Source organism: Strix uralensis, chromosome 36 (genome assembly GCF_047716275.1).
Source record: "Strix uralensis isolate ZFMK-TIS-50842 chromosome 36, bStrUra1, whole genome shotgun sequence".
NCBI lineage: Eukaryota > Metazoa > Chordata > Aves > Strigiformes > Strigidae > Strix > Strix uralensis.
This window is the reverse complement of record NC_134007.1, coordinates 919,087-943,271: the sequence shown is the minus strand read 5'-3', so window position 1 is coordinate 943,271 and position 24,185 is coordinate 919,087. Positions and strand designations below refer to the sequence as shown.

The following is a 24,185-nucleotide window of genomic DNA, read 5'->3' as shown; positions in this document are numbered from 1 at the left end:
GCCAAGCGATGCCGTTGTGAGGCCGCGGTGGCCTTTTGTTCGGCAAAGCGGGTCCTTGGTGGGGGAATAGGCTGAGGTGAGAGGCCCTGCACCCACACGGGGCAATCGTTCCTCTCCCAGGTCCATCTCTGCAGAAGAGGTGAAACCCTCCTCCGTGCTGGCCATAACCAAGAGCGATCTGGTGACCATGGCGCTCGCCAACTTGCAGTACGAGGTAGACGAAGACGGCCTCAAGACGACCTACTTCGACTTCCCGATGCTGCAGCGGCAGGTGGTTCATCGCTTCATCAGCGGGAAGCCCATCATCAAGGTTCAGGTGAGCTCAGCGCTGGCCAAGTCGGGTTGTCCCAGGCCAGTGGTGGGATTGGAGCCCATTTCCAGCCTCTTCTCCGTGTCTTTCTGGAGTTGTCAGACTCAACTGAAGGCTTTGGCAGATCTGTGCATCTGTCTCTGTTCCTTGGGGGTTTTGAAGGTTTTTCATGGCCAGAAACCACTTCTGTGGTCATGAAATGGTGGCCTGAAAGGTAACGTGAGGACCTACAGCTCCGTCTGTTGTTGAAGGGGAAGCCAACCTGGTTTCTTTGAGAATGAGGGAAGAGTTGGGAGCTGTTCTGAGAACTTCAAGAGGGATCTTCCAGGGTTACGTGTGGTCCAGGTTGGGACTCTGAAGCACATCTCTGGCTGGAGGGCTCTGTCCTGTGAAGATGAAGCCTGGAGCTGGTGGGAAAAGGGAACTTGAGGCCACCAGAGCCGGGTTGTCCTGCAGCAGCTGAGGGGGGTGTGCTCTAAAGGTGGAGATCAGCCCACTCAGGCTGATCCCGGGGCTCTTTTGGTCCTCGGAAATAGCTCCCAAGAGGACTTTCTCCATCGCCTTGCTGGGGATGGAGATGAGGCTGTGAGCTCCTCAGGTCCTCTGTCATGGAGGTGCCTTCCTCCAGCCAACGGGGACCTCCACAACCCCACCATGGCATCAGGAGGCCATCGACCGCCTCCTGCATAACCCTCGGGGACACCCCATGGACTCACGTCTGCCCAGCTGAGCTTCTCCGCTGGCCCCCGTTATGTGACACCGGGCCCATTCGTAACCATCTGTCCCAAACCTTTTCCAGACGGCTCCATCCATTCCCCTCAAAAACGTGAGGACCCTCCAGGCCACCAAGGTGGAAGTCAGGGAGAAGGTGCCCCAGGTAGGAAACGAGTCATTGGTTTTCTTTCACCTCCATCCAACGCTGAGGTCTCCCCTCAAGTCCCGTGACATGACGAGGACACAGAGACCGGGCAGACGTGGGGGGAGACCCAAAACCAACCCAAGTGGGGAGTTGGACCCAGTTCTCCTGCACGTGGGGGACATCACATGGGAGGGCATCACATGGTGGTGGTCCCCACCCTCGCTGGGTCCCACCCTTGACGTTCTTGCTCTTCAGGAGCTGCTCAGTGTCAACCAGCAGAAGCGCATCATGGAAGAGGCCCGCTCAGTCAACGCCCTCTCCAAGGCCTTGGCCACCTTGAAGGTGGCTGCTGAGTTCCTGGCCGTGACGGGTGGTGACCCGGAACGCCCGTTGCTCGACTATGTCCGGCGAGACTTGAGGATGGACGCCGGCGCCAAGCAGTTCCAGGACGTGCCGGTGGGCGAGGGGGGCTCAGGGCGGGTGGGAAGTGGGACCTTCATCCCTTCACCCCTCTGGGCAGGGCTTTGCATCTCCCATGGCTTCCACCACCTTCACGTGCTCCAAGGTGTAATGTCTGTGGAGGGTTGGGGGCTTCCTGCTCAGAGCAAAGAGGTCCTGGGGACCCCTGGGGCCCTGGGGACAGCCCGGGTGGGGGACCCCGGTGATGTGGGAGCCGAGGGGATGTAGATGAGCCCACCTGGATGCTTGAACTGGGCAACTGAGGTGCAACCATGGGGGGATGTTGGTGGCCCAATACGTCCTCTTCCAGTTGAGCATAGGTGGGACCTTTCCAAGGAGCTGAACGCCTGTGCCCCTCTGTCACCCTTCTCCAGGTGGTACCCAACACCCAACTGAAGCACATCCTGTCGCTGTGGCAGGTCCTGGCAGCTCGCAGGTCCTTGCTGTTGGTCCAGATGAACCAGGTGAGGAAGATGAGGTTGGGAGAGAAAGTAGGGTTTGCCCCGCTGGGAGGAGAAAGGAAATAGGTGGCTGGAGCCAGGTGGCATTTTTGACATCCACCTCTCATCCCTTCCATGGGTCACGTCAAGGTCTCTGGCCAATCCTGAAGATAATCCACTTCCCTGGGTACTTTTAAGGCTGGCTTATGTCTTGGAAGCTCTCCGGTGGCCCTGATAGGAGGTTCAAGGACACAAGAGGGTTGTGGTGGTCTTTGCAGGATCCCTTCTGCCTGGTGCCCAAGGAGTTCCAGGGGAAGCTGGATGCAGGGCAAGCAAATGACCTGGCCTTCGCGTTGTCCAACACCAACCTTGACCTCTTCCTCATCGAGCTGCACGAGATGATCATGGTGGCGTTGTCCAACTTTCAGCCCGAAAATGAGTAAGTCCAGGTTGCATCCTGGAAGAGCCAGAGCGGGAGCAGAAGTCACGGCTTCCTGGGAGAGTTTGGTTGAGGAGAGAGCTCGGAAGGTCTCTGGTCTAGAGAGTCTACAAGTCCCTGAAAGGAGGGTGCAGAGAGGGGGGATGAGTCTCTTGAGCCAAGGAACCAGCGCCAGGACAAGAGGAAATGGCCTCAAGCTGCGCCAGGGCAGGGTCAGACTGGCTCTTAGGAAGGATTTCTTTGCAGAAGGGGCTGTTGGGCGTTGGAATGGGCTGCCCAGGGCAGGGGGGGAGTCCCCATCCCTGGAGGGGTTGAAGAGTCGGGTTGACCCAGCGCTGAGGGATCTGGTGGAGTTGGGAACGGTCAGGGTGAGGTTCATGGTTGGACTGGAGGAGCTTCAAGGTCTTTTCCAACCCAGATGATTCTGGGATTCTACGATCCACGTCTTACCCCAGGTCGGTTACTCAAGGCCTTGTCTAGTTGTGTGTTGGTGGATCTCCCATCTTTGGAGATGCTCCTCTTGGGGGCTGTCCCAAGGCAGCGTCACCCCTGACAGGAAGAGGTTTTCCTTACGTCCAGCCACCCCATTGGCTGCCGATGCGACTGGAGATACCCCAGGGCAGCCTCTAGCATGAGGCGTTGGCCATCGTTGGCCAGCAATTTTGGCCACCCTGGAGCGCCACCATTGACCAGCGACCTTGACCGAGATGGGGCTTATTTTTGGCAGCCAGCGCTGGCCGGGGGGTGGCTGCCGGGGGTGGTGGGACCATCCATCCCAACTCCATCCACTCACCCCCCGCCTCTGCCTCACGCACAGGCTCAAGGACGCCTTCAGCTTCTTCTTGGAAGACAACAAAGTCCCCTCCGCCACTGTGGCCACCCTGACCGATGCCCTGGACCCCGACATTCCCATCAGGAACATCCTCTCTGTCTGGAGAACGGCGGCGAAGACCAGCCAGATCAACGTACTGGCCTATGGCCAGGAGAGGCCGGCCCAAGGCAGCATCTCCACCGGTGGCTTGTCCCCATGAGCTCAGAGGAAACATCTACCCTGAAATCCCCACTCTGGGGGCAACACGAGATGTGTGGGAGCTCCTGGAGCTTCCGAACCCCCAAAATTCTTCCCCAGGGGAGAATTTTCTCCCCTGCACTCACTGCTGCCCCTTTAGAGACCCTGAGTGTCCCCATCACCCCACCCAAGCCACAGCAAGAGCTTGGAGAGCATCTTCATGGACACGTCTCCAGTGCTGCCACCCCTGTCCCTGGTCAACTCTGCCCCTCCACAAACCCCAAGGGGGGTGCGAGGAGTTGGGGGCCCCTCCAGCACCCCAACGTTGGCCAAAGGACGCTTCTGCATGTCCCCGTGTCCCTTGTCAGTGGCCTCTGTCCTGCCTCATCCCTCCCCTCCCTTCCTGCATCATTAAACGCTCAAGAAGGAGCCATCTTGGTTTCGTGTCATTCCCCAAACGGTGGCGGAGGGGGCACAAACAGTCATGGGTGCGACCAGCCCTTCTGGGTGGCCACCACGGGGCTCAAGGGGCTTTTGGAGAGGGGGGGGGTGGGGGGGATGGACCTGGAGGCCTGAGGTTCCCCACAGTGGCCTCCACAGGTGGCCAAGGGTGACCCTGGACGTGACATCATCCTGAGGAGGACCAAAAGCCTCCCTGCCCAGAGCTGGGGTGACCCGCAGGGTGAGCCCCTTCCTCCACTGCCCGGGGAAGGAGGGGCTGTGTCCTCCACAGACATGGGCGAGATCCGCCATGGCTTCTCCAAGGTAGAGCTGGCTTATCACATGTAGACCTGTCTCCTCAAAGGTAGGCCCGGCTTATCAAAGGTAGAGCTGGCTTCTCCAAGTTAGACCAGGTTTCTCAAAGGTAGACCCATCTTCTCAAAGGTAGACCCAGCTTCTCGAAGGTTGATCCATGACCATGGAAGCCCAAACCTTGAGTCTGTCCCCAGCCACGCAGCCGGGTGCTCCAGTCCCTTCATCATTTTCCCTGGACTCTCCAGTCTGACCCCGGCTCTTGTCCTGGCAAGCCCAGCGCTGGGCCCAGCCCTCCAGATGTGGCCTCTCCAGCCCAGATGTGAAGGACCCCCCCCTCCCACTGTCAGCCACCTCTGTAGCAAGGGCTCATGGTCAACTTGGTGTCCACCAGGACCTTTTCTACCCAACTGCTTCCCAGCCTGGTGTCCCCATCATGTCCTGGCACTGGAGGTTGTCCCTCCCCAGGGGCTGAACTTTGTCCTTGGCCTGGGAGAACCCCAGGAGGTCCAACCAGAACACCATAAGGTTCTACCAGGAGAATGCTAGGAGGTTCTACCAGAGCCCCAGAAGGTTCAACCAGGAGAAACCCAGGAGGTTCAACCAGAAGAACCGCAGGTGGTTCTACCAGTACCCCAGGAGGTTCTGCCAGGAGAACCCCAGGAGGTTCAACCAGGAGAACCCCAGGAGGTTCAACCAGAGCCCCAGGAGGTTCTACAAGGAGAACCCCGGGAGGTTCAACCAGGACCCCAGGAGGTTCAACTAGGAGAACCCCAGGAGGTTCTACCAGGAGAACCCCAGGCTCCTCCTGACGCTTTTCTCATCCTTCATGTGCCCGGAAATGGTTTCCAGGATTAGTTGCTCCACCACCTTCCTTTGGGAAGTCCCCGCTGGCCCCACAACTGCTGCTCCACGGCCTCCCTTGAGCAGCCGCTGACATGGGGGCGGTGGCTGGTAAAGAATTTCGCCAGACTGTGGGTATCTCCAGGCCGGCTTTAGTAACAACTCGGAGTTGAGCCAACACCTCGGGGAGTGGCCACAGCCAACAAAAAGCACCTTCTATAGACACGATTCTACATAGCATTACGCAATACAAAGTTTTTTGGTGTTTTCCCACGAATTCTCAACTCTTCGTGAATTTCAAAAGTCCATTATTCCGCAGCTTCAGCTGATTCCCATCATTCTGTTCCAATTCTTTCGAAGCCGCTGCTCATTGGTGCACTCTTTGGTCACCATGGTTACTCATCTTCAACAATCTTCATCATAATTCACCTTCAGACTTCTGAGAAAACTCAGGATGTTCTATTTAACATACACTTGATCTATGTCTAGCTTTTCATTACCTAGCCTTCCTAAATTGCTTACTCCAAGATAATCAGTTATTTCTAATCTTTTGTTATGTCTAAAACTTAATACCTAAGACTGATTTTTGTTAATTCAGCTTGACGGGGTTTAAGCCGGCCATGATGAGGGCTGTACAGGGGACAGAGGAGCAGTATTGGCACTGAACTGTCAGTATTGTTCTTCCAGCACCTGTATCCTATTAATTAAACTTAAATTTATTAATTATTCCTACTATTAGTCTCTACATATAATAATATATAATATAATAATATAATATTAATTATTCCTGCTATTATTCTCTACCTATAGTAATATATAATAATATATAATATAATAAATATAATATAATATAATATAATATAATATAATATAATATAATATAATATAATATAATATAATATAATATAATATAATATAATATAACATAACATAACATAATATAACATAATACAATATAATACAATACAATATAATAATATAATATAATATAATATAATATAATATAATATAATATAATATAATATAATATAATATAATATAATATAATATAATATAATATAATATAATATAATATAATATAATATACCATTTCCTGCTCCTATTCTCTCTATATTATAATATCCTGATAAAAACTCTTCTAAAAACTTGTTCCCCTTACAGCAGCGTGGGCAGGGATGTGGCAGGAGGCAGAGGAGGCCCTGGGGAAGCAGGAGATGCTGAACCATGACCAACACCCCCCGCCTTGGCCCCTTGGCCATCGCTTGGGCAATGTCCCCGTTGGCCACATCCGTTGAGATTAGCTTGGCCGGATGCCACTGATAACGGTCACCTGATAAGAGCTTCTCTTGAGCAGGAAGGACCGGCCACCCGGCTTGTGCAAGAGCTTTGCGGTGTGCAAAGCCCCCAAATCGGCAGGTTTCCACCCCAAAAGCCCTCACTCTTACAGCTGGTGGCTTTTTGGAGGCTTCTCTTGGCCGTCGCTGTGTGTCCGCAGGGCAGCTCGTCATGGCCGTCTACAAGGTGAAGGTGGCAACAGGGGATGTTCTCCAAGCTGGGACCAGCAACTCCATCTCCATCACCTTGGTGGGCAGCCGCGGCGAGAGCCGCCGGAAGAACATCAGCGCCTTGTTCCTGCAGGGGATGGTGGGTGCGGGGACGGGGACACGAGGGGTGGCAGGGGCTGTCCCAGGGGTCCTGGCGTGGGGTTGGCTGGAGGGGGTGGGAGAAGGGCTGGGTCATCTTCAAGGTTTGGGGGCGATGGGGGGAAAGGGGTCCTGGGGGGGGGAGGAAAAGGGTCTTGGGGGGTGGTGGAGAAGGATTTGGGGGGATGGTGGGAAGGGATCTTGGGGGTGGGGGAAAGGGATCTGGGGGGTTGGAAGAAAGCGGTCCTGGGGGGGTGGTGGGAAGGGGTCTTGTGGGGGGAGGAAAGGGGTCTTGGGGTGTATGGTGGGAAGGGGTCTTGGGGGCAGAGGAAAAGGATCTGGGGAGGGAGAAGAGGGATCTTGGGGGATGGAAAAAAGGAGGGAGGGGGTGTGGAGGAAAAGGGTCTTGGGGGGGAGGAAAAGGGGTACGGGGGGGCTGGAGAAAAAGGATCTTGGGGGGGGATGGTGGGAAGGATGTTGAGGGATGGAGGAAAAAGATCCTGAGGGGGATGGTGGGAAGGGGTCCTGGCGGGGGGGGGGTGGAAGGGTATTGGGGGGGTGGAGGAAAGGGGTCTTGGGGGGTGGAAGAAAGGGGTCCTGGGGTGCTGATGGGAATGGGTCTTGGGGGGGGGAGGAAAAGGGGTATTGGGGGGCTGGAGAAAAAGGATCTTGGGGGGATGGTGGGAAGAGGTCTGGGGGTGGGAGGAAAGGGGTCTTGAGGGGGGGGAAAGGGGTCCCTGGGGGGGGAGGAAAAGGGGTATTGGGGGGGTGTGTAGAAAAAGGGTCCTGGGTGGGGATGGTGGGAAGGATGTTGGGGGGGATGGAGGAAAAAGATCCTGAGGGAGATGGTGGGAAGAGGTCCTGGGGGGGGGGGGGGGGAAGGGTATTGGGGGGGTGGAGGAAAAGTATCTTGGGGGGCTGGTGGGAAGGGGTCCTGGGGGCTGTAGGGTAGGAGTTCTCGGGGGGGGTAGCAAAAGGGTGTTGGGGGGCTGGAGAAAAAGGATCCTGAGGGGGATGGTGGGAAGGGGTCTGGGGGGAGGGGAGAGGAAAGGGGTCCTGGGGAGTGGTGAAGAAGGATCTGGGGGGATGGAGGAAAAAGGTGGGGGGGGGCGTAGGAAAAGGGTCTTGGGGGGGGAGGAAAGGGGTCCTCGGGGGGGGAGGAAAAGGGGTATTGGTGGTCTGGAGAAAAAGGATTGGGGGGATGGAGGAAAGGGGACTTGGGGGAGTGGTGGGAGGGGTCTTGTGGTGGGAGGAAAGGGATCCTGGGGGGCTGCAGGACCTGAGTTGTGGCAGAGGAAGGAAAAGCGTCAGGGGGGGGATGGAGGAACAGGGGTCCTGAGGGGGGGGTCTTGGGGGGATCGAGGAAGTGGATCCTTGGGGGCTGTTCTGAGCCCCCACCCCGCTGGTGGGGAGCACCCGTGTCCCCCAGGGCCATGCTGGGGTAGCTGCCCCCTCCCCCCCCAAGCTGTTCACCCCCTCCCTCCCCCCCTGCCCAGGAGAAGCAGCTGAGTGTTCGCTGCGACCGGGACTTGGGGCCCATCGTCCTCATCCGCCTGCACAAGTGGCGCCTCTTCCTGGAGGACGCCTGGTTCTGCAAGGACGTCCACGTGACGGCCCCCGACGGGACCCTCTACCGTTTCCCCTGCCACCAGTGGCTGGAGGGGGTCATCACCTTGGAGGTCCGGGAGGGCTCAGGTAGGACCCAGCCCATCCCCAGCCTCCTCTGCTGAGCTGGGTGGGGCCCAACCTTGACCACACTTTGATGAGTGGGTTCAGTTTTGGGCCCCTCACTACAAAAAGGCCATTGAATGACTCGAGCGTGTCCAGAGAAGGGCAACGGAGCTGGTGCAGGGTCTGGAGCACAGGTCTGATGGGGAGCGGCTGAGGGAACTGGGGGGGTTTAGTGTGGAGAAGAGGAGGCTGAGGGGAGACCTCATGGCCCTCTGCAACTCCCTGAAAGGAGGGTGCAGAGAGGGGGGATGAGTCTCTTGAGCCAAGGAACCAGCGCCAGGACAAGAGGAAATGGCCTCAAGCTGCGCCAGGGCAGGGTCAGACTGGCTCTTAGGAAGGATTTCTTTGCAGAAGGGGTTGTTGGGCGTTGGAATGGGCTGCCCAGGGCAGGGGGGGAGTCCCCATCCCTGGAGGGGTTGAAGAGTCGGGTTGAGCCAGCGCTGAGGGATCTGGTGGAGTTGGGAACGGTCAGGGTGAGGTTCATGGTTGGGCTGGAGGAGCTTCAAGGGCTTTTCCAACCTGGAAGACTCTGTGATGATTCTGTGACCCCTCCTTCCTCCTTTCCAGGGAAGAAGCTGGTGGACGATGAGTTGGAGATCCTCAAGGAGCATCGGCGGGAGGAGCTGAAGGCGCGGCAGGAGGCTTACCAGTGAGAGCGGGGACGTAGGGATGGAGGCCCACCATGGCCAGGGTGATGCTGACAGGTATGTCCTCCTCCAAGGTGGAAGACCTTCGCTGAGGGTTGGCCCCGTTGCCTCAACGTGGGCTCCATCTTTGAGCTGGACTCCAATGTCCAGTTCTCCACCGTGAGGGCCACAAACTTCACCGGCGTCCTCGTCTTCCAGTAAGAGACTCCTCAAGGTCGGGGAGGAGCATCACCAGTGCCACCCTGACGCGGGGCTGGGGGGCAAGGGAAGGGGTGGTGGGTGCTGACACCCCCCTCTGTCCCCCAGAGGGGCCTCCCACCTTCTGGCAGGGTTCCTGTTGAGACCCAGCTCCTGGAAGAGCCTGGACGAGATGCGCAGCATCTTCTCCCGGACGCAGGGAAGGGAGATCGGTGGGTGCCTCGGGTGTCCTCCCCCACCCCCTGGGGTGAGGAAGGTCCTGCGGCGGGTGGGTGGTTGGGTGCTGACGTCCGGCCGCCCCCTCTAGTCCCCGACTACGTGGCCAGACACTGGCGAGAAGACGACTTCTTCGGTTACCAGTTCCTCAACGGCAACAACCCCATCGTCATCCGGCGCTGCGCCGCGCTGCCGCCGAAATTCCCGGTGACCCCGGAGATGGTGGCGCCGTCCTTGGGGGGTGGCACCCACTTGGAGAAGGAGATGGAAGAGGGACGAGTCTTCCTCGTGGACTACGAGGTGCTGGAGGGAATCCCCAGCGGCACCATCCACGGGCGCCAGCAGCATGTGGCCGCCCCCCTCTGCCTCTTGCACCAGGGCGCCGATGGGCTCCTGCGCCCCATCGCCATCCAGGTAGGGGTAGCCCCTCCCATAAATCCCAGTGGACAACGCCACGGGGATACTGGTTGAACTGGTGGGTGTGTCCTACAGCTCAGCCAAACGCCGGGCCCCGCCAGCCCCATCTTCTTGCCAAGCGACGGCGAGTGGGATTGGCTGTTGGCCAAGACGTGGGTGCGCAACGCGGACTTCTACAGCCACCAGCTCCTCACCCACCTCCTGAGGACCCACCTCTTCGCCGAGGTCTTCGCCGTCGCCACCCTACGCCAGCTGCCCTCCTGCCACCCCCTTTTCAAGGTAAGGTCCCACCTCAGGGCCACCCCCCCTTGTGTGTCCCATCACCCCCGGGAGGTCCCTGGTCATCTCCAAGCTCTTGGTTGCCACCTCCAGCTCCTCGTCCCCCACTTCCATTTCACGTTGCACATCAACACCTTGGCCCGGACCGTCCTCATCAACCCCGGCGGCGTCATTGACAAGGTCAGCCCCGGTGACTGGGAGCACTGGGGTCTGCTGGGAGCGCTGGGAGGGCACTGTAATATATTGGGGGGAACTGTAGTATACTGGGGGAACTGGGGAGCGCAGAGGACCCTGGGGGACACTAGAGAGTATGGGGGGGCACCAGGGAGAACTGAGGGGCACTGGCATCAACTGGGAGCACTGGGAGCGCACTGGATTGTACTGGAAGCACTGGGGGGCACTGTAGTATACTGGGGGGCACTGGGGAGCACAGAGGACCCTGGGGGACACTACAGAGTATGGGGGTGGGGCTGGGGAGCACTGGGGTCAACTGGGAGCACTGGGAGGGAACTGGGGTGTACTGGAAGCACTGGGGGGCACTGGTGGTCACTGGGGTGTACTGGAAGCACTGGGGGCACTGGAGTATACTGGGGGGCACTGTTGAGCACTGAAGACCCTGGGGGACACTGGAGAACATGGTGGGACTGGGGACAGTTGGGTACACTGGGGGATACTGGGGGGTTACTGGGTCAGTACTTAGAGTACTGGTGCCCTAGGAGCTCTGGGTAGTACTGGGGTGTATTGGGAGCACTGGAGACCCTGAGGGCCACTGAAGAGCCCACTGGGGGCTGGAACTGCTGTCCACTGGCAGCCGCAGCTTGGAGCTGGGGGCCCAAAGCCGGTGCCTCCTGCCCCGAGCACCCATGGGTGCCCCCTCCCGGCCAGGCCTCGGGGGTCACCTATGAGGGGATGCTGCTCATCGTCCGGCGGGGCCTGGAGAGCGTCACCTACACGTCCCTCTGCCTCCCGGACGACATCCGCCACCGCGGCCTGAGCCACCTCCCCAACTACCACTACCGGGATGACGGGCTGAAGCTCTGGGAGGCCATTGCCAGGTGGGACCAGGGGGTGGGTGACAGCTGGCGGCGGTCCCATGGGTGCGCTGTCACCTCACGGTCACACCCCGCCCTCACCCCACCCCACCGTAGTTTTGTCGGTGGAATCGTGGATTTCTACTACGGGGAGGACGCGGCGGTGAGCGGCGACGCCGAGCTGCAGGCCTGGGTGATGGACATCTTCACCAACGGCTTCTTGGGCAGGACCTCCTCAGGTGCCACCGCTGCGGGGGCCACGGGATGTCCCCAGGGGTGGGGTTGGGGACACGCAAGGACAGGTCCCTGATGCTCTTCCCACCCCCCCCAGGTATCCCCTCCTCGCTGCAGACGGTGGCAGAGCTGAGCAAGTTCCTCACCATGGTGATGTTCACCTGCTCGACACAACATGCGGCTGTCAACAACGGGCAGGTGGGACAGGGGACCTCTGACCCCTCTGCACCCAAAAGATGTCCCCAACCCACCCTGGAGAGATGTGTCCTCCCCCCCAACCCCTCTGTGCAGAGGAGGGATGGCCCCATCCTGAGCTGGGGTAGATGTCCGTGTCCCACCTGTCCCCATGCTGGAGGAACATCCCCATCCATCCCCTCTCCATATTGGAAGGATGTCCCCACCCCACCCCACCTCAGGAGAACATCCCCATCCAACCTGTCCCCATGCTGGAGGGACATTCCCATCCATCTCCTCTTCATGCCAGAGGGACATCCCCACCCCACCTCAGGAGAATGTCCCCATCCACCCCATCCCCATGCCAGAGGGTTGTCCCCATCCATCCCCTCTCCATGTTGGAAGGATGTCCCCACCCCACCCCACCTCAGGAGAATGTCCCCATCCACCTCTCCATGTTGGAGGAATGTCCCCATCCATCTCCTCTCCATTGCAAAGGGACATTCCCATCACAGGAGAACGTCCCCATCCCTCCCCTCTCCATGTTGGAAGGATGTCCCCACCCCTCCTCAGGAGAACATCCCCATCCAACCTGTCCTCATGCCAGAAGGATGTCCCCATCCATCTCTCCATGCCAAAGGAATGTTCCCACCCCACCTCAGGAGAACATCCCCATCCGTCTCCTCTCCATGCCAGAAGGACGTCCCCATCCATCTGCTCTCCATGTTGGAAGGATGTTTCCACCCCAACTTCAGAAGAACGTCCCCATCCAACCTGTCCCCATGCTGGAGGGATGTCCCCATCCATCCCCTCTCCATGTTGGAAGGACGTCCCCAACCCACCTCAGGAGAACGTCCCCATCCACCCCATCCCCGTGCCAGAGAGTTGTCCCCATCCCTCTCCTCTCCTCTCCTCTCCATGTTGGAAGCATGTCCCCACCCCACCCCGGGAGAATGCCCCCACACCCCCGCAGAGGCCTGTCCTCTGCTGACGGTGACCCCTCCCCCCACAGTACGACCTGGGCGCCTACATGCCCAACGCTCCGTCCTCCATGCGCCACCCGCCGCCGCGAGAGAAGGGCAAGGCCTTCCTCCAGCACTTCCTCGACACCGTCCCCGAGGTGGACACCACTGCCAACATCCTGGTGGCCCTCATCCTCCTCAGCTCCCGCCTCAAGGACGTGGTGAGTCCCCTCCCCAAAATGGCAGCTCTTGGGGAGCTGATGAACCCCAAGAGGTGCCCCACAAGCTGCGTGTCCCCACCTTGGCTACTCCCAAGCCCAGGGTGGTGGCCTCCAGCGCTCTACAGCTACCTGGAGGCTCCCAGATGGGTGGAGATGCCTCCTGGTTGATCCTGGGGGGTTCCCCCATCTCTGTGTCCCCCCAGAGGCTGCTGGGACAGTACCCGGAGGAGCGGTTCACCGAGGTGGAACCCCGGCGCCTCATCAGGGCCTTCCAAGGGCGGCTGGAGGAGATCCGGGACCACATCGAGGAGAGGAACCAGTGGGCCGAGCTGAGATACAACTACATGAACCCGCTAGAGACGGAGAACAGCATCTCCATCTGAGCCCGGGGGGCCCCGCCCCCCAGCACCCCGCCCCCGGCAGCACCCAGCACCTGAGCACCCAGGACCCCACCCCCGGCCACCCCCAGCACCCAACCGAGCACCAGCAGCACCCATCACCTGAGCACCCAGCACCCAACAACCCCAGGACCCCACACCTGGCCATCCCCAGCACCCAGCTGAGCATCCCCAGCACCCAACACCCCCAGCACCCCACACCCAGCAGCACCCAGCACCCACTGAGCACCCAGCACCCCCAGGACTCCACCCCCAGCACCCAGCTGAGCACCACCAACACCCATCACCTGAGCACCCAGCACCCCCAGCACCGAACTGAGCGCCCTCAGCACCCCCAGGACCCCACACCTGGCCACCCACTGAGCACCACTAGCACCCATCACCTGAGCACCCAGCACCCCCAGCACCCAGTGCCTTGCCACCCCCAACACCTGAGCACCCCCAGCACCCCACACCTGACAGCACGCAGCACCCACCAACTGAACACCACCAGCACCCAGTGCCCTCAGCACCCAACTGAGCACTCCCAGCACCCAACAACCCCAGCACCCCATGCCTGGCAGCACCCAGCACCCACCAACTGAGCACCCCCAGCACCCAGGGCCCTCAGCACCCGTCACCTGCACACCCCAGGACCCTACACCCCAACACCTCCAGCACCCAGCACCCAACTGAGTACCAGCAGCACCCATCCTACCCCCCGCCCCCAGCATCCAGCACCTCAACACCCCCAGCAACACCACCCAGCACCCATCACCTGAGCACCCATCATCCCAGCACCCGGACACCCCCAGCACCCAGCACCTAACTGAGCACCCCCAGCACCCATCTCCTGTGCACCCACCACCCTCAGCCCCCCGCCCCGCTTCTCACCCCCACCCCCTCAATAAATGCCAGCTGTCAATCAAACCCTCTCTGCTGGGACACTCCCCCCCCCTCCCCCCAATCTGGGGACTCCCCAACACCTCCCCTGAGCCCCTGACCCAGAGAGGGGGCTGGGTGTGTGTGTGTGTGTGTGTGCAACTGGGTGATATGATGGGGTGCCCAGTGCTCCCAGCACCCTTCAGTACTTCCCAGTCTCCCCAGTGCTCCCAGTGTCCTCCAAGTACTCCCAGTGTCCCTCAGTGCCCCCCCCCCCGCAGTCTCCCCAGTGCTCCCAGTGCTCCCCAGTGTTCCTAGTGGTCCCGGTGCCCCTCAATGTCCCCAGTGTCCTCCCAGTGCCCCCCCTCAGTGCTCCCAGCACCCCTCAGTGCTCCTCAGTCTCCCCAGTGCTTGCAGTGTCCTCCCAGTGCCTCCCCAGTGCTCCCCAGTGGTCCCAGGACACCCCAGTGCTTCCAGTGCCCCTCCCCAGTTTCCCCAGTGCCTCCAGTGTCCTCCAAGTACTCCCAGTGTCCCTCAGCGCCTCCCCACAGTCTCCCCACAGTCTCCCCAGCACTCCCAGTGCTCCCCCCACCCCCAGTGCTCCCAGCACCCCTCAGTGCTTCCCAGTCTCCCCAGTGTTCCCAGGACTTCTCCAGTGCTCCCAGTGCCCCCCCAATGCTCCCAGTCCCCCCCAGTGCTCCCAGTACTCCCAGTGCCCCTCAGCACTCCCAGTGCCCCCCAGTACTCCCAGTCCCCCCACAGTGCTCCCAGTACTCCCAGTGTCCCCCGTGCCCCCCCAGTGCTCCCAGTGTCCCCAATACTCCCAGTGCCGCCAGTGACCCTCAGTGTTCCCAGTGTCCCCCGTGCTCCCAGTGATCCTCAGTTCTCCAAGTGCTCCCAGTGCCCCCCAGTGTTCCCAGTGCTCCTCAGTGCTCCCAGTGCCCCCAGTGCCCTCACAGTACTCTCAGTACCCCTCAGTGCTCCCAAGTGCTCTCCCAGTGCTCCCAGTACCCTTCCATGCTCCCAGGCCTCCCCCAGTCTCCCCAGGACCATCCTGGTTTCTCCTGGAGCCAGGACAAGCCCCGGCAGCAGCCCCCGACCCTCCCAAGGCGGCTTCGTGCCGAGCGACGCTGGAGCAGGTCGGGGCCCCCCGGGACCCCCCCGGGACCCCCCCAGGAGGCAGCTGGAGGCCTGGGAGCAGCCCCGGGCGCCCCCCAGGCTCCTCCCCGGGGGATTTGATCCACACCAGGGGTGAGGTCATGCCCCGCCTCTGTCACGGGCCCCTGCGGGAGTCGTGAGGGTTCGTGCCACGATCTCGGCAGTGGAAAATTGAATTAATCCCCAAAGGGGGTTTTGTCAATCAAAAAGTGACAATTTATTGTGTTTATTGTGAAGTGGCGCCTGGTAGAGACAGGTGAGAGAAAGGGGAAAAGGGAGTTTAGCGAGAAAAAGGAAGGTTGGAGCTACCGCTGCGGATCTCGAGATGTCCCGACGGCCCCGGGCCCGGCTCACGCTCCGCTGTCGGTCGTGGTGATTCTTGGTGGGGAAACAGCCAATGTTTGTTGCCCAGAAATGATCTTTTTACGCTCAGTGACACCCCTCGTCCTCCTCGGCCTTGGGGGTCTCGGCCCTTCTGGGGACCAACTGCCCGGAGCTGGAAGGGAGGGGCGGGGCCAGGAGCCCCATTGGGTGCTGGAGAGGAGGGGCGGGGCCAGGAGCCCCATTGGGTGCTGGAGGGGAGGGGGCAGGGCCATGAGCCCCATTGGGTGCTGGAGGGGAGGGGGCAGGGCCAGTAACCCCATTGGGTGCTGGAGGGGAGGGGGCGGGGCCAGCAGCCCCATTGGGTGCTGGAGGGGAGGGGGCAGGTCCAGGAGCCCCATTGGCAGCTGGAGGGGAGGGGGCGGGGCCAGCAGCCCCTCTGGGCACCGTTCCCGCCCCCAACCAACCCTCTCCCTCAGGCCCCAGAGGGCGCTTCCAGTGCAGCCGCCTCCAGCCGGGAAACGCGCTGTGCTGGCCGGATTTCAGTCACACGAAGCGTTTTTGGCCAAGAAAAGGCCAACGCAGCCCCAGCGCACACTCTGCAAAGCCCGACGCTGGTCCCAGGCCTAAGCTGGGGCAGAGGCGGGCGAGCGCCCTGCAGGAAGGGCTGGGGGTGCCGGCGCCAGCAGGCTCAGGAGCAGCCAGACTGGGCCCTGGCAGCCCCGAGGCCCGGCCGCAGCCTGGGGTTGGTGTATTAGGGAGGGGCTGCAGGTCTCTGGGACCTCCAGAACAGCCAACAGTCGCTTCACCAACGGCCTCCACCTGTACATCAACAGCATTGACCAGGATGTGGCCACTGGGACACCCCAGGGGGGCCATGGGGACACCCCCCACATCCCCCAGGGTATCCTGGAGGTCCCCAAATTGTCACCCTGGGCATGGGAGGGGACATGGGAACAACAAGGTGGCTCTGGGGCACATCCCCATCCATTGGCTGTCCCCCACATTGATGCCCCATGACCTTGAGGGACACGAAGGTGGCTCGTAGTGATCTCCCCATCCTTGGGGTGTCCCCCACGTTGACAACCCATGACTTTGAGGGGACACAGGAGACCCTAAGCTGGCTCTTGGGGACATCCCCATCCCTGGGGTGCACCCCACTTTGATGCCCCACAATTGGGAGGGGACCAGGATGTCCCCGGGGTGTCTGTGGTGACGTCTCCATCCCTGGAGTGTCCCCAACATTACAACCTGTAGCCTTACAGGGCGATTTGGCAGAAGATAAACCCCCTTGTGTCCCAGTTTATCCTCAGGTGTCAGAGGGGTTGGGGGTGGATAAAGAAGGCAAAAGAGCCCACCTTCCTGCGCTGGTAGCCAGGGATAAAGAGCCCACGTTCCTGCGCTGGTAGCCAGGGATAAAGAGCCCACGTTCCTGCGCTGGTAGCCAGGGATAAAGAGCCCACGTTCCTGTGATGGTAGCCAGGGATAAAGAGCCCACGTTCCTGCGTTGTTAGCCAGGGATAAAGAGCCCACCTTCCTGCGTTGTTAGCCAGGGATAAAGAGCCCACGTTCCTGTGCTGGTAGCCAGGGATAAAGAGCCCACCTTCCTGCGTTGCTAGCCAGGGATAAAGAGCCCACGTTCCTGTGCTGGTAGCCAGGGATAAAGAGCCCACCTTCCTGCGTTGTTAGCCAGGGATAAAGAGCCCACCTTCCTGCGTTGCTAGCCAGGGATAAAGAGCCCACGTTCCTGCGCTGGTAGCCAGGGATAAAGAGTCCACCTTCCTGCGCTGGTAGCCAGTGATAAAGAGCCCACCTTCCTGTGCTGGTAGCCAGGGATAAAGAGCCCACGTTCCTTCATTGTTAGCCAGGGATAAAGAGCCCACCTTCCTGCGCTGGTAGCCAGGGATAAAGAGCCCACCTTCCTGCGCTGGTAGCCAGGGATAAAGAGCCCACGTTCCTGCACTGGTAGCCAGGGATAAAGAGCCCACGATCCTGCACTGGTAGCCAGGGATAAAGAGCCCACGTTCCTGCGCTGGTAGCCAGGGATAAAGAGCCCACGTTCCTGCGCTGGTAGCCAGGGATAAAGAGCCCACGTTCCTGTGCTGGTAGCCAGGGATAAAGTGCCCACCTTCCTGCGTTGTTAGCCAGGGATAAAGAGCCCAACTTCCTGCGTTGGTAGCCAGGGATAAAGAGCCCACGTTCCTGTGCTGGTAGCCAGGGATAAAGTGCCCACGTTCCTGCGCTGGTAGCCAGGGATAAGGAGCCCACCTTCCTGCGCTGGTAGCCAGGGATAAAGAGCCCACGTTCCTGTGCTGGTAGCCAGGGATAAAGAGCCCACGTTCCTGTGCTGGTAGCCAGGGATAAAGAGCCCACCTTCCTGTGCTGTTAGCCAGGGATAAAGAGCCCACGTTCCTGTGCTGGTAGCCAGGGATAAAGAGCCCACGTTCCTGCGCTGGTAGCCAGGGATAAAGAGCCCACCTTCCTGCACTGGTAGCCAGGGATAAAGAGCCCACGTTCCTGTGATGGTAGCCAGGGATAAAGAGCCCACGTTCCTGTGCTGGTAGCCAGGGATAAAGAGCCCACGTTCCTGCGTTGTTAGCCAGGGATAAAGAGCCCACCTTCCTGCGTTGCTAGCCAGGGATAAAGAGCCCACCTTCCTGCGCTGGTAGCCAGGGATAAAGAGCCCACCTTCCTGTGCTGGTAGCCAGGGATAAAGAGTCCACCTTCCTGCACTGGTAGCCAGTGATAAAGAGCCCACATTCCTGCACTGGTAGCCAGGGATAAAGAGCCCACGTTCCTGCGCTGGTAGCCAGGGATAAAGAGCCCACGTTCCTGTGCTGGTAGCCAGGGATAAAGAGCCCACGTTCCTTCATTGTTAGCCAGGGATAAAGAGCCCACATTCCTGCGTTGTTAGCCAGGGATAAAGAGCCCACCTTCCTGCGTTGCTAGCCAGGGATAAAGAGCCCAACTTTCTGCGTTGCTAGCCAGGGATAAAGAGCCCACGTTCCTGTGCTGGTAGCCAGGGTTAAAGTGCCCACCTTCCTGCGTTGTTAGCCAGGGATAAGGAGCCCACCTTCCTGCGCTGGTAGCCAGGGATAAAGAGCCCACGATCCTGCACTGGTAGCCAGGGATAAAGAGCCCACGTTGCTGTGATGGTAGCCAGGGATAAAGAGCCCACGTTCCTGCGCTGGTAGCCAGGGATAAAGAGCCCACGTTCCTGTGCTGGTAGCCAGGGATAAAGTGCCCACCTTCCTGCGTTGTTAGCCAGGGATAAGGAGCCCACCTTCCTGCGCTGGTAGCCAGGGATAAAGAGCCCACGTTCCTGTGCTGGTAGCCAGGGATAAAGAGCCCACCTTCCTGCACTGGTAGCCAGGGATAAAGTGCCCACCTTCCTGCGTTGTTAGCCAGGGATAAGGAGCCCACCTTCCTGCGCTGGTAGCCAGGGATAAAGAGCCCACGTTCCTGTGCTGGTAGCCAGGGATAAAGTGCCCACCTTCCTGCGTTGTTAGCCAGGGATAAAGAGCCCAACTTCCTGCGTTGGTAGCCAGGGATAAAGAGCCCACGTTCCTGTGCTGGTAGCCAGGGATAAAGTGCCCACGTTCCTGCGTTGTTAGCCAGGGATAAGGAGCCCACCTTCCTGCGCTGGTAGCCAGGGATAAAGAGCCCACGTTCCTGCGCTGGTAGCCAGGGATAAAGAGCCCACCTTCCTGCACTGGTAGCCAGGGATAAAGAGCCCACGTTCCTGTGATGGTAGCCAGGGATAAAGAGCCCACGTTCCTGTGCTGGTAGCCAGGGATAAAGAGCCCACGTTCCTGCGTTGTTAGCCACCGATAAAGAGCCCACCTTCCTGCGTTGCTAGCCAGGGATAAAGAGCCCACCTTCCTGCGCTGGTAGCCAGGGATAAAGAGCCCACGTTCCTGTGCTGGTAGCCAGGGATAAAGAGCCCACGTTCCTGCGTTGTTAGCCAGGGATAAAGAGCCCACCTTCCTGCGTTGCTAGCCAGGGATAAAGAGCCCACCTTCCTGCGTTGTTAGCCAGGGATAAAGAGCCCACCTTCCTGTGCTGGTAGCCAGGGATAAAGAGTCCACCTTCCTGCACTGGTAGCCAGTGATAAAGAGCCCACATTCCTGCACTGGTAGCCAGGGATAAAGAGCCCACGTTCCTGTGCTGGTAGCCAGGGATAAAGAGCCCACGTTCCTTCATTGTTAGCCAGGGATAAAGAGCCCACGTTCCTTCATTGTTAGCCAGGGATAAAGAGCCCACGTTCCTGTGCTGGTAGCCAGGGATAAAGAGCCCACCTTCCTGCGTTGCTAGCCAGGGATAAAGAGCCCAACTTTCTGCGCTGGTAGCCAGGGATAAAGAGCCCACGTTCCTGTGCTGGTAGCCAGGGTTAAAGTGCCCACCTTCCTGCGTTGTTAGCCAGGGATAAGGAGCCCACCTTCCTGCGCTGGTAGCCAGGGATAAAGAGCCCACGATCCTGCACTGGTAGCCAGGGATAAAGAGCCCACGTTGCTGTGATGGTAGCCAGGGATAAAGAGCCCACGTTCCTGCGCTGGTAGCCAGGGATAAAGAGCCCACGTTCCTGCGCTGGTAGCCAGGGATAAAGAGCCCACGTTCCTGTGCTGGTAGCCAGGGATAAAGTGCCCACCTTCCTGCGTTGTTAGCCAGGGATAAGGAGCCCACCTTCCTGCGCTGGTAGCCAGGGATAAAGAGCCCACGTTCCTGCGCTGGTAGCCAGGGATAAAGAGCCCACGTTCCTGTGCTGGTAGCCAGGGATAAAGTGCCCACCTTCCTGCGTTGTTAGCCAGGGATAAAGAGCCCAACTTCCTGCGTTGGTAGCCAGGGATAAAGAGCCCACGTTCCTGTGCTGGTAGCCAGGGATAAAGAGCCCACGTTCCTTCATTGTTAGCCAGGGATAAAGAGCCCACGTTCCTTCATTGTTAGCCAGGGATAAAGAGCCCACGTTCCTTCATTGTTAGCCAGGGATAAAGAGCCCACATTCCTGCGTTGTTAGCCAGGGATAAAGAGCCCACCTTCCTGCGTTGCTAGCCAGGGATAAAGAGCCCAACTTTCTGCGTTGCTAGCCAGGGATAAAGAGCCCACGTTCCTGTGCTGGTAGCCAGGGTTAAAGTGCCCACCTTCCTGCGTTGTTAGCCAGGGATGAGGAGCCCACCTTCCTGCGCTGGTAGCCAGGGATAAAGAGCCCACGATCCTGCACTGGTAGCCAGGGATAAAGAGCCCACGTTCCTGTGATGGTAGCCAGGGATAAAGAGCCCACGTTCCTGCGCTGGTAGCCAGGGATAAAGAGCCCACGTTCCTGCGCTGGTAGCCAGGGATAAAGAGCCCACGTTCCTGTGCTGGTAGCCAGGGATAAAGTGCCCACCTTCCTGCGTTGTTAGCCAGGGATAAGGAGCCCACGTTCCTGCGCTGGTAGCCAGGGATAAAGAGCCCACGTTCCTGTGCTGGTAGCCAGGGATAAAGAGCCCACCTTCCTGCACTGGTAGCCAGGGATAAAGTGCCCACGTTCCTGCGTTGTTAGCCAGGGATAAGGAGCCCACCTTCCTGCGCTGGTAGCCAGGGATAAAGAGCCCACGTTCCTGTGCTGGTAGCCAGGGATAAAGAGCCCACGTTCCTGCACTGGTAGCCAGGGATAAAGGGCCCACCTTCCTGCGCTGGTAGCCAGGGATAAAGAGCCCACCTTCCTGTGCTGGTAGCCAGGGATAAAGAGCCCACCTTCCTGTGCTGGTAGCCAGGGATAAAGAGCCCACGTTCCTGCGCTGGTAGCCAGGGATAAAGAGCCCACCTTCCTGCACTGGTAGCCAGGGATAAAGAGCCCACGTTCCTGTGATGGTAGCCAGGGATAAAGAGCCCACGTTCCTGCACTGGTAGCCAGGGATAAAGAGCCCACGTTCCTGCGTTGTTAGCCAGGGATAAAGAGCCCACCTTCCTGCGTTGCTAGCCAGGGATAAAGAGCCCACCTTCCTGCGCTGGTAGCCAGGGATAAAGAGCCCACCTTCCTGTGCTGGTAGCCAGGGATAAAGAGTCCACCTTCCTGCACTGGTAGCCAGTGATAAAGAGCCCACATTCCTGCACTGGTAGCCAGGGATAAAGAGCCCACCTTCCTGCACTGGTAGCCAGGGATAATGAGCCCACGTTCCTGCGCTGGTAGCCAGGGATAAAGAGCCCACGTTCCTGCACTGGTAGCCAGGGATAAAGAGCCCACGATCCTGCACTGGTAGCCAGGGATAAAGAGCCCACGTTCCTGCGCTGGTAGCCAGGGATAAAGAGCCCACGTTCATGCTCTGGTAGCCAGGGATAAAGAGCCCACGTTCCTGCGCTGGTAGCCAGGGATAAAGAGCCCACGTTCCTGTGATGGTAGCCAGGGATAAAGAGCCCACGTTCCTGTGCTGGTAGCCAGGGATAAAGAGCCCACGTTCCTGCACTGGTAGCCAGGGATAAAGAGCCCACGTTCCTGCGCTGGTAGCCAGGGATAAAGAGCCCACGTTCCTGCGCTGGTAGCCAGGGATAAAGAGCCCACGTTCCTGCGCTGGTAGCCAGGGATAAAGAGCCCACCTTCCTGCGCTGGTAGCCAGGGATAAAGAGCCCACGTTCCTGCACTGGTAGCCAGGGATAAAGAGCCCACATTCCTGCATTGTTAGCCAGGGATAAAGAGCCCACGTTCCTGCGCTGGTAGCCAGGGATAAAGAGCCCACCTTCCTGCGCTGGTAGCCAGTGATAAAGAGCCCACCTTCCTGCACTGGTAGCCAGGGATAAAGAGCCCACGTTCCTGTGATGGTAGCCAGGGATAAAGAGCCCACGGTCCTGCACTGGTAGCCAGGGATAAAGAGCCCACGTTCCTGTGATGGTAGCCAGGGATAAAGAGCCCACCTTCCTGCGCTGGTAGCCAGGGATAAAGAGCCCACGTTCCTTCATTGTTAGCCAGGGATAAAGAGCCCACATTCCTGCGTTGTTAGCCAGGGATAAAGAGCCCACCTTCCTGCGTTGCTAGCCAGGGATAAAGAGCCCAACTTTCTGCGTTGCTAGCCAGGGATAAAGAGCCCACGTTCCTGTGCTGGTAGCCAGGGTTAAAGTGCCCACCTTCCTGCGTTGTTAGCCAGGGATGAGGAGCCCACCTTCCTGCGCTGGTAGCCAGGGATAAAGAGCCCACGATCCTGCACTGGTAGCCAGGGATAAAGAGCCCACGTTCCTGTGATGGTAGCCAGGGATAAAGAGCCCACGTTCCTGCGCTGGTAGCCAGGGATAAAGAGCCCACGTTCCTGCGCTGGTAGCCAGGGATAAAGAGCCCACGTTCCTGTGCTGGTAGCCAGGGATAAAGTGCCCACCTTCCTGCGTTGTTAGCCAGGGATAAGGAGCCCACGTTCCTGCGCTGGTAGCCAGGGATAAAGAGCCCACGTTCCTGTGCTGGTAGCCAGGGATAAAGAGCCCACCTTCCTGCACTGGTAGCCAGGGATAAAGTGCCCACCTTCCTGCGTTGTTAGCCAGGGATAAGGAGCCCACCTTCCTGCGCTGGTAGCCAGGGATAAAGAGCCCACGTTCCTGTGCTGGTAGCCAGGGATAAAGAGCCCACGTTCCTGCACTGGTAGCCAGGGATAAAGGGCCCACCTTCCTGCGCTGGTAGCCAGGGATAAAGAGCCCACCTTCCTGTGCTGGTAGCCAGGGATAAAGAGCCCACCTTCCTGTGCTGGTAGCCAGGGATAAAGAGCCCACGTTCCTGCGCTGGTAGCCAGGGATAAAGAGCCCACCTTCCTGCACTGGTAGCCAGGGATAAAGAGCCCACGTTCCTGTGATGGTAGCCAGGGATAAAGAGCCCACGTTCCTGCACTGGTAGCCAGGGATAAAGAGCCCACGTTCCTGCGTTGTTAGCCAGGGATAAAGAGCCCACCTTCCTGCGTTGCTAGCCAGGGATAAAGAGCCCACCTTCCTGCGCTGGTAGCCAGGGATAAAGAGCCCACCTTCCTGCGCTGGTAGCCAGGGATAAAGAGTCCACCTTCCTGCACTGGTAGCCAGTGATAAAGAGCCCACATTCCTGCACTGGTAGCCAGGGATAAAGAGCCCACCTTCCTGCACTGGTAGCCAGGGATAATGAGCCCACCTTCCTGCGCTGGTAGCCAGGGATAAAGAGCCCACGTTCCTGCACTGGTAGCCAGGGATAAAGAGCCCACGATCCTGCACTGGTAGCCAGGGATAAAGAGCCCACGTTCCTGCGCTGGTAGCCAGGGATAAAGAGCCCACGTTCATGCTCTGGTAGCCAGGGATAAAGAGCCCACGTTCCTGCGCTGGTAGCCAGGGATAAAGAGCCCACGTTCCTGTGATGGTAGCCAGGGATAAAGAGCCCACGTTCCTGTGCTGGTAGCCAGGGATAAAGAGCCCACGTTCCTGCATGGGTAGCCAGGGATAAAGAGCCCACCTTCCTGCGCTGGTAGCCAGGGATAAAGAGCCCACGTTCCTGCGCTGGTAGCCAGGGATAAAGAGCCCACGTTCCTGCGCTGGTAGCCAGGGATAAAGAGCCCACCTTCCTGCGCTGGTAGCCAGGGATAAAGAGCCCACGTTCCTGCACTGGT

General features: G+C 59.2%; 2 protein-coding genes and 1 pseudogene across 3 annotated transcripts in view; all 3 read left to right on the top strand.

Moving 5' to 3' along the window:
- Positions 1-3,949, top strand: part of LOC141937006 (E3 ubiquitin-protein ligase rnf213-alpha-like) — a 54,639-nt gene extending 50,690 nt beyond the window's left edge. For both annotated transcript variants that reach the window (XM_074854421.1, XM_074854420.1), the window contains 6 exons: positions 121-316; positions 1,110-1,187; positions 1,425-1,625; positions 2,003-2,092; positions 2,347-2,507; positions 3,325-3,949. In XM_074854421.1, coding sequence (XP_074710522.1) covers positions 121-316; positions 1,110-1,187; positions 1,425-1,625; positions 2,003-2,092; positions 2,347-2,507; positions 3,325-3,538 — 940 coding nt within the window. In that variant the 3' untranslated portion in view covers positions 3,539-3,949. The remainder of the gene's footprint in view (positions 1-120; positions 317-1,109; positions 1,188-1,424; positions 1,626-2,002; positions 2,093-2,346; positions 2,508-3,324) is intronic.
- The window catches only part of LOC141937025 (scavenger receptor cysteine-rich type 1 protein M130-like), a 275,156-nt pseudogene that overhangs the window by 129,840 nt on the left and 121,131 nt on the right, over positions 1-24,185 (top strand).
- Positions 6,503-14,076, top strand: LOC141937007 (hydroperoxide isomerase ALOXE3-like). The gene is made up of 13 exons (XM_074854425.1): positions 6,503-6,756; positions 8,252-8,450; positions 9,054-9,135; positions 9,208-9,330; positions 9,440-9,543; positions 9,639-9,961; positions 10,040-10,243; positions 10,337-10,423; positions 11,129-11,298; positions 11,392-11,513; positions 11,606-11,706; positions 12,695-12,865; positions 13,069-14,076. Exons 1-13 carry the CDS (start codon positions 6,619-6,621, stop codon positions 13,246-13,248), a joined length of 2,004 nt encoding a protein of 667 aa, XP_074710526.1. The 5' UTR covers positions 6,503-6,618; the 3' UTR covers positions 13,249-14,076.

Bases quoted from the DNA above. Each gene is read 5' to 3' on its own strand.
- LOC141937007 (XM_074854425.1), top strand. From the start codon at position 6,619: ATGGCCGTCTACAAGGTGAAGGTGGCAACAGGGGATGTTCTCCAAGCT. The intron at 6,757-8,251 runs GTGGGTGCGGGG...CCCCCTGCCCAG, and splicing joins CCTTGTTCCTGCAGGGGATG to GAGAAGCAGCTGAGTGTTCG. The intron at 9,331-9,439 runs GTAAGAGACTCC...TCTGTCCCCCAG, and splicing joins ACCGGCGTCCTCGTCTTCCA to AGGGGCCTCCCACCTTCTGG.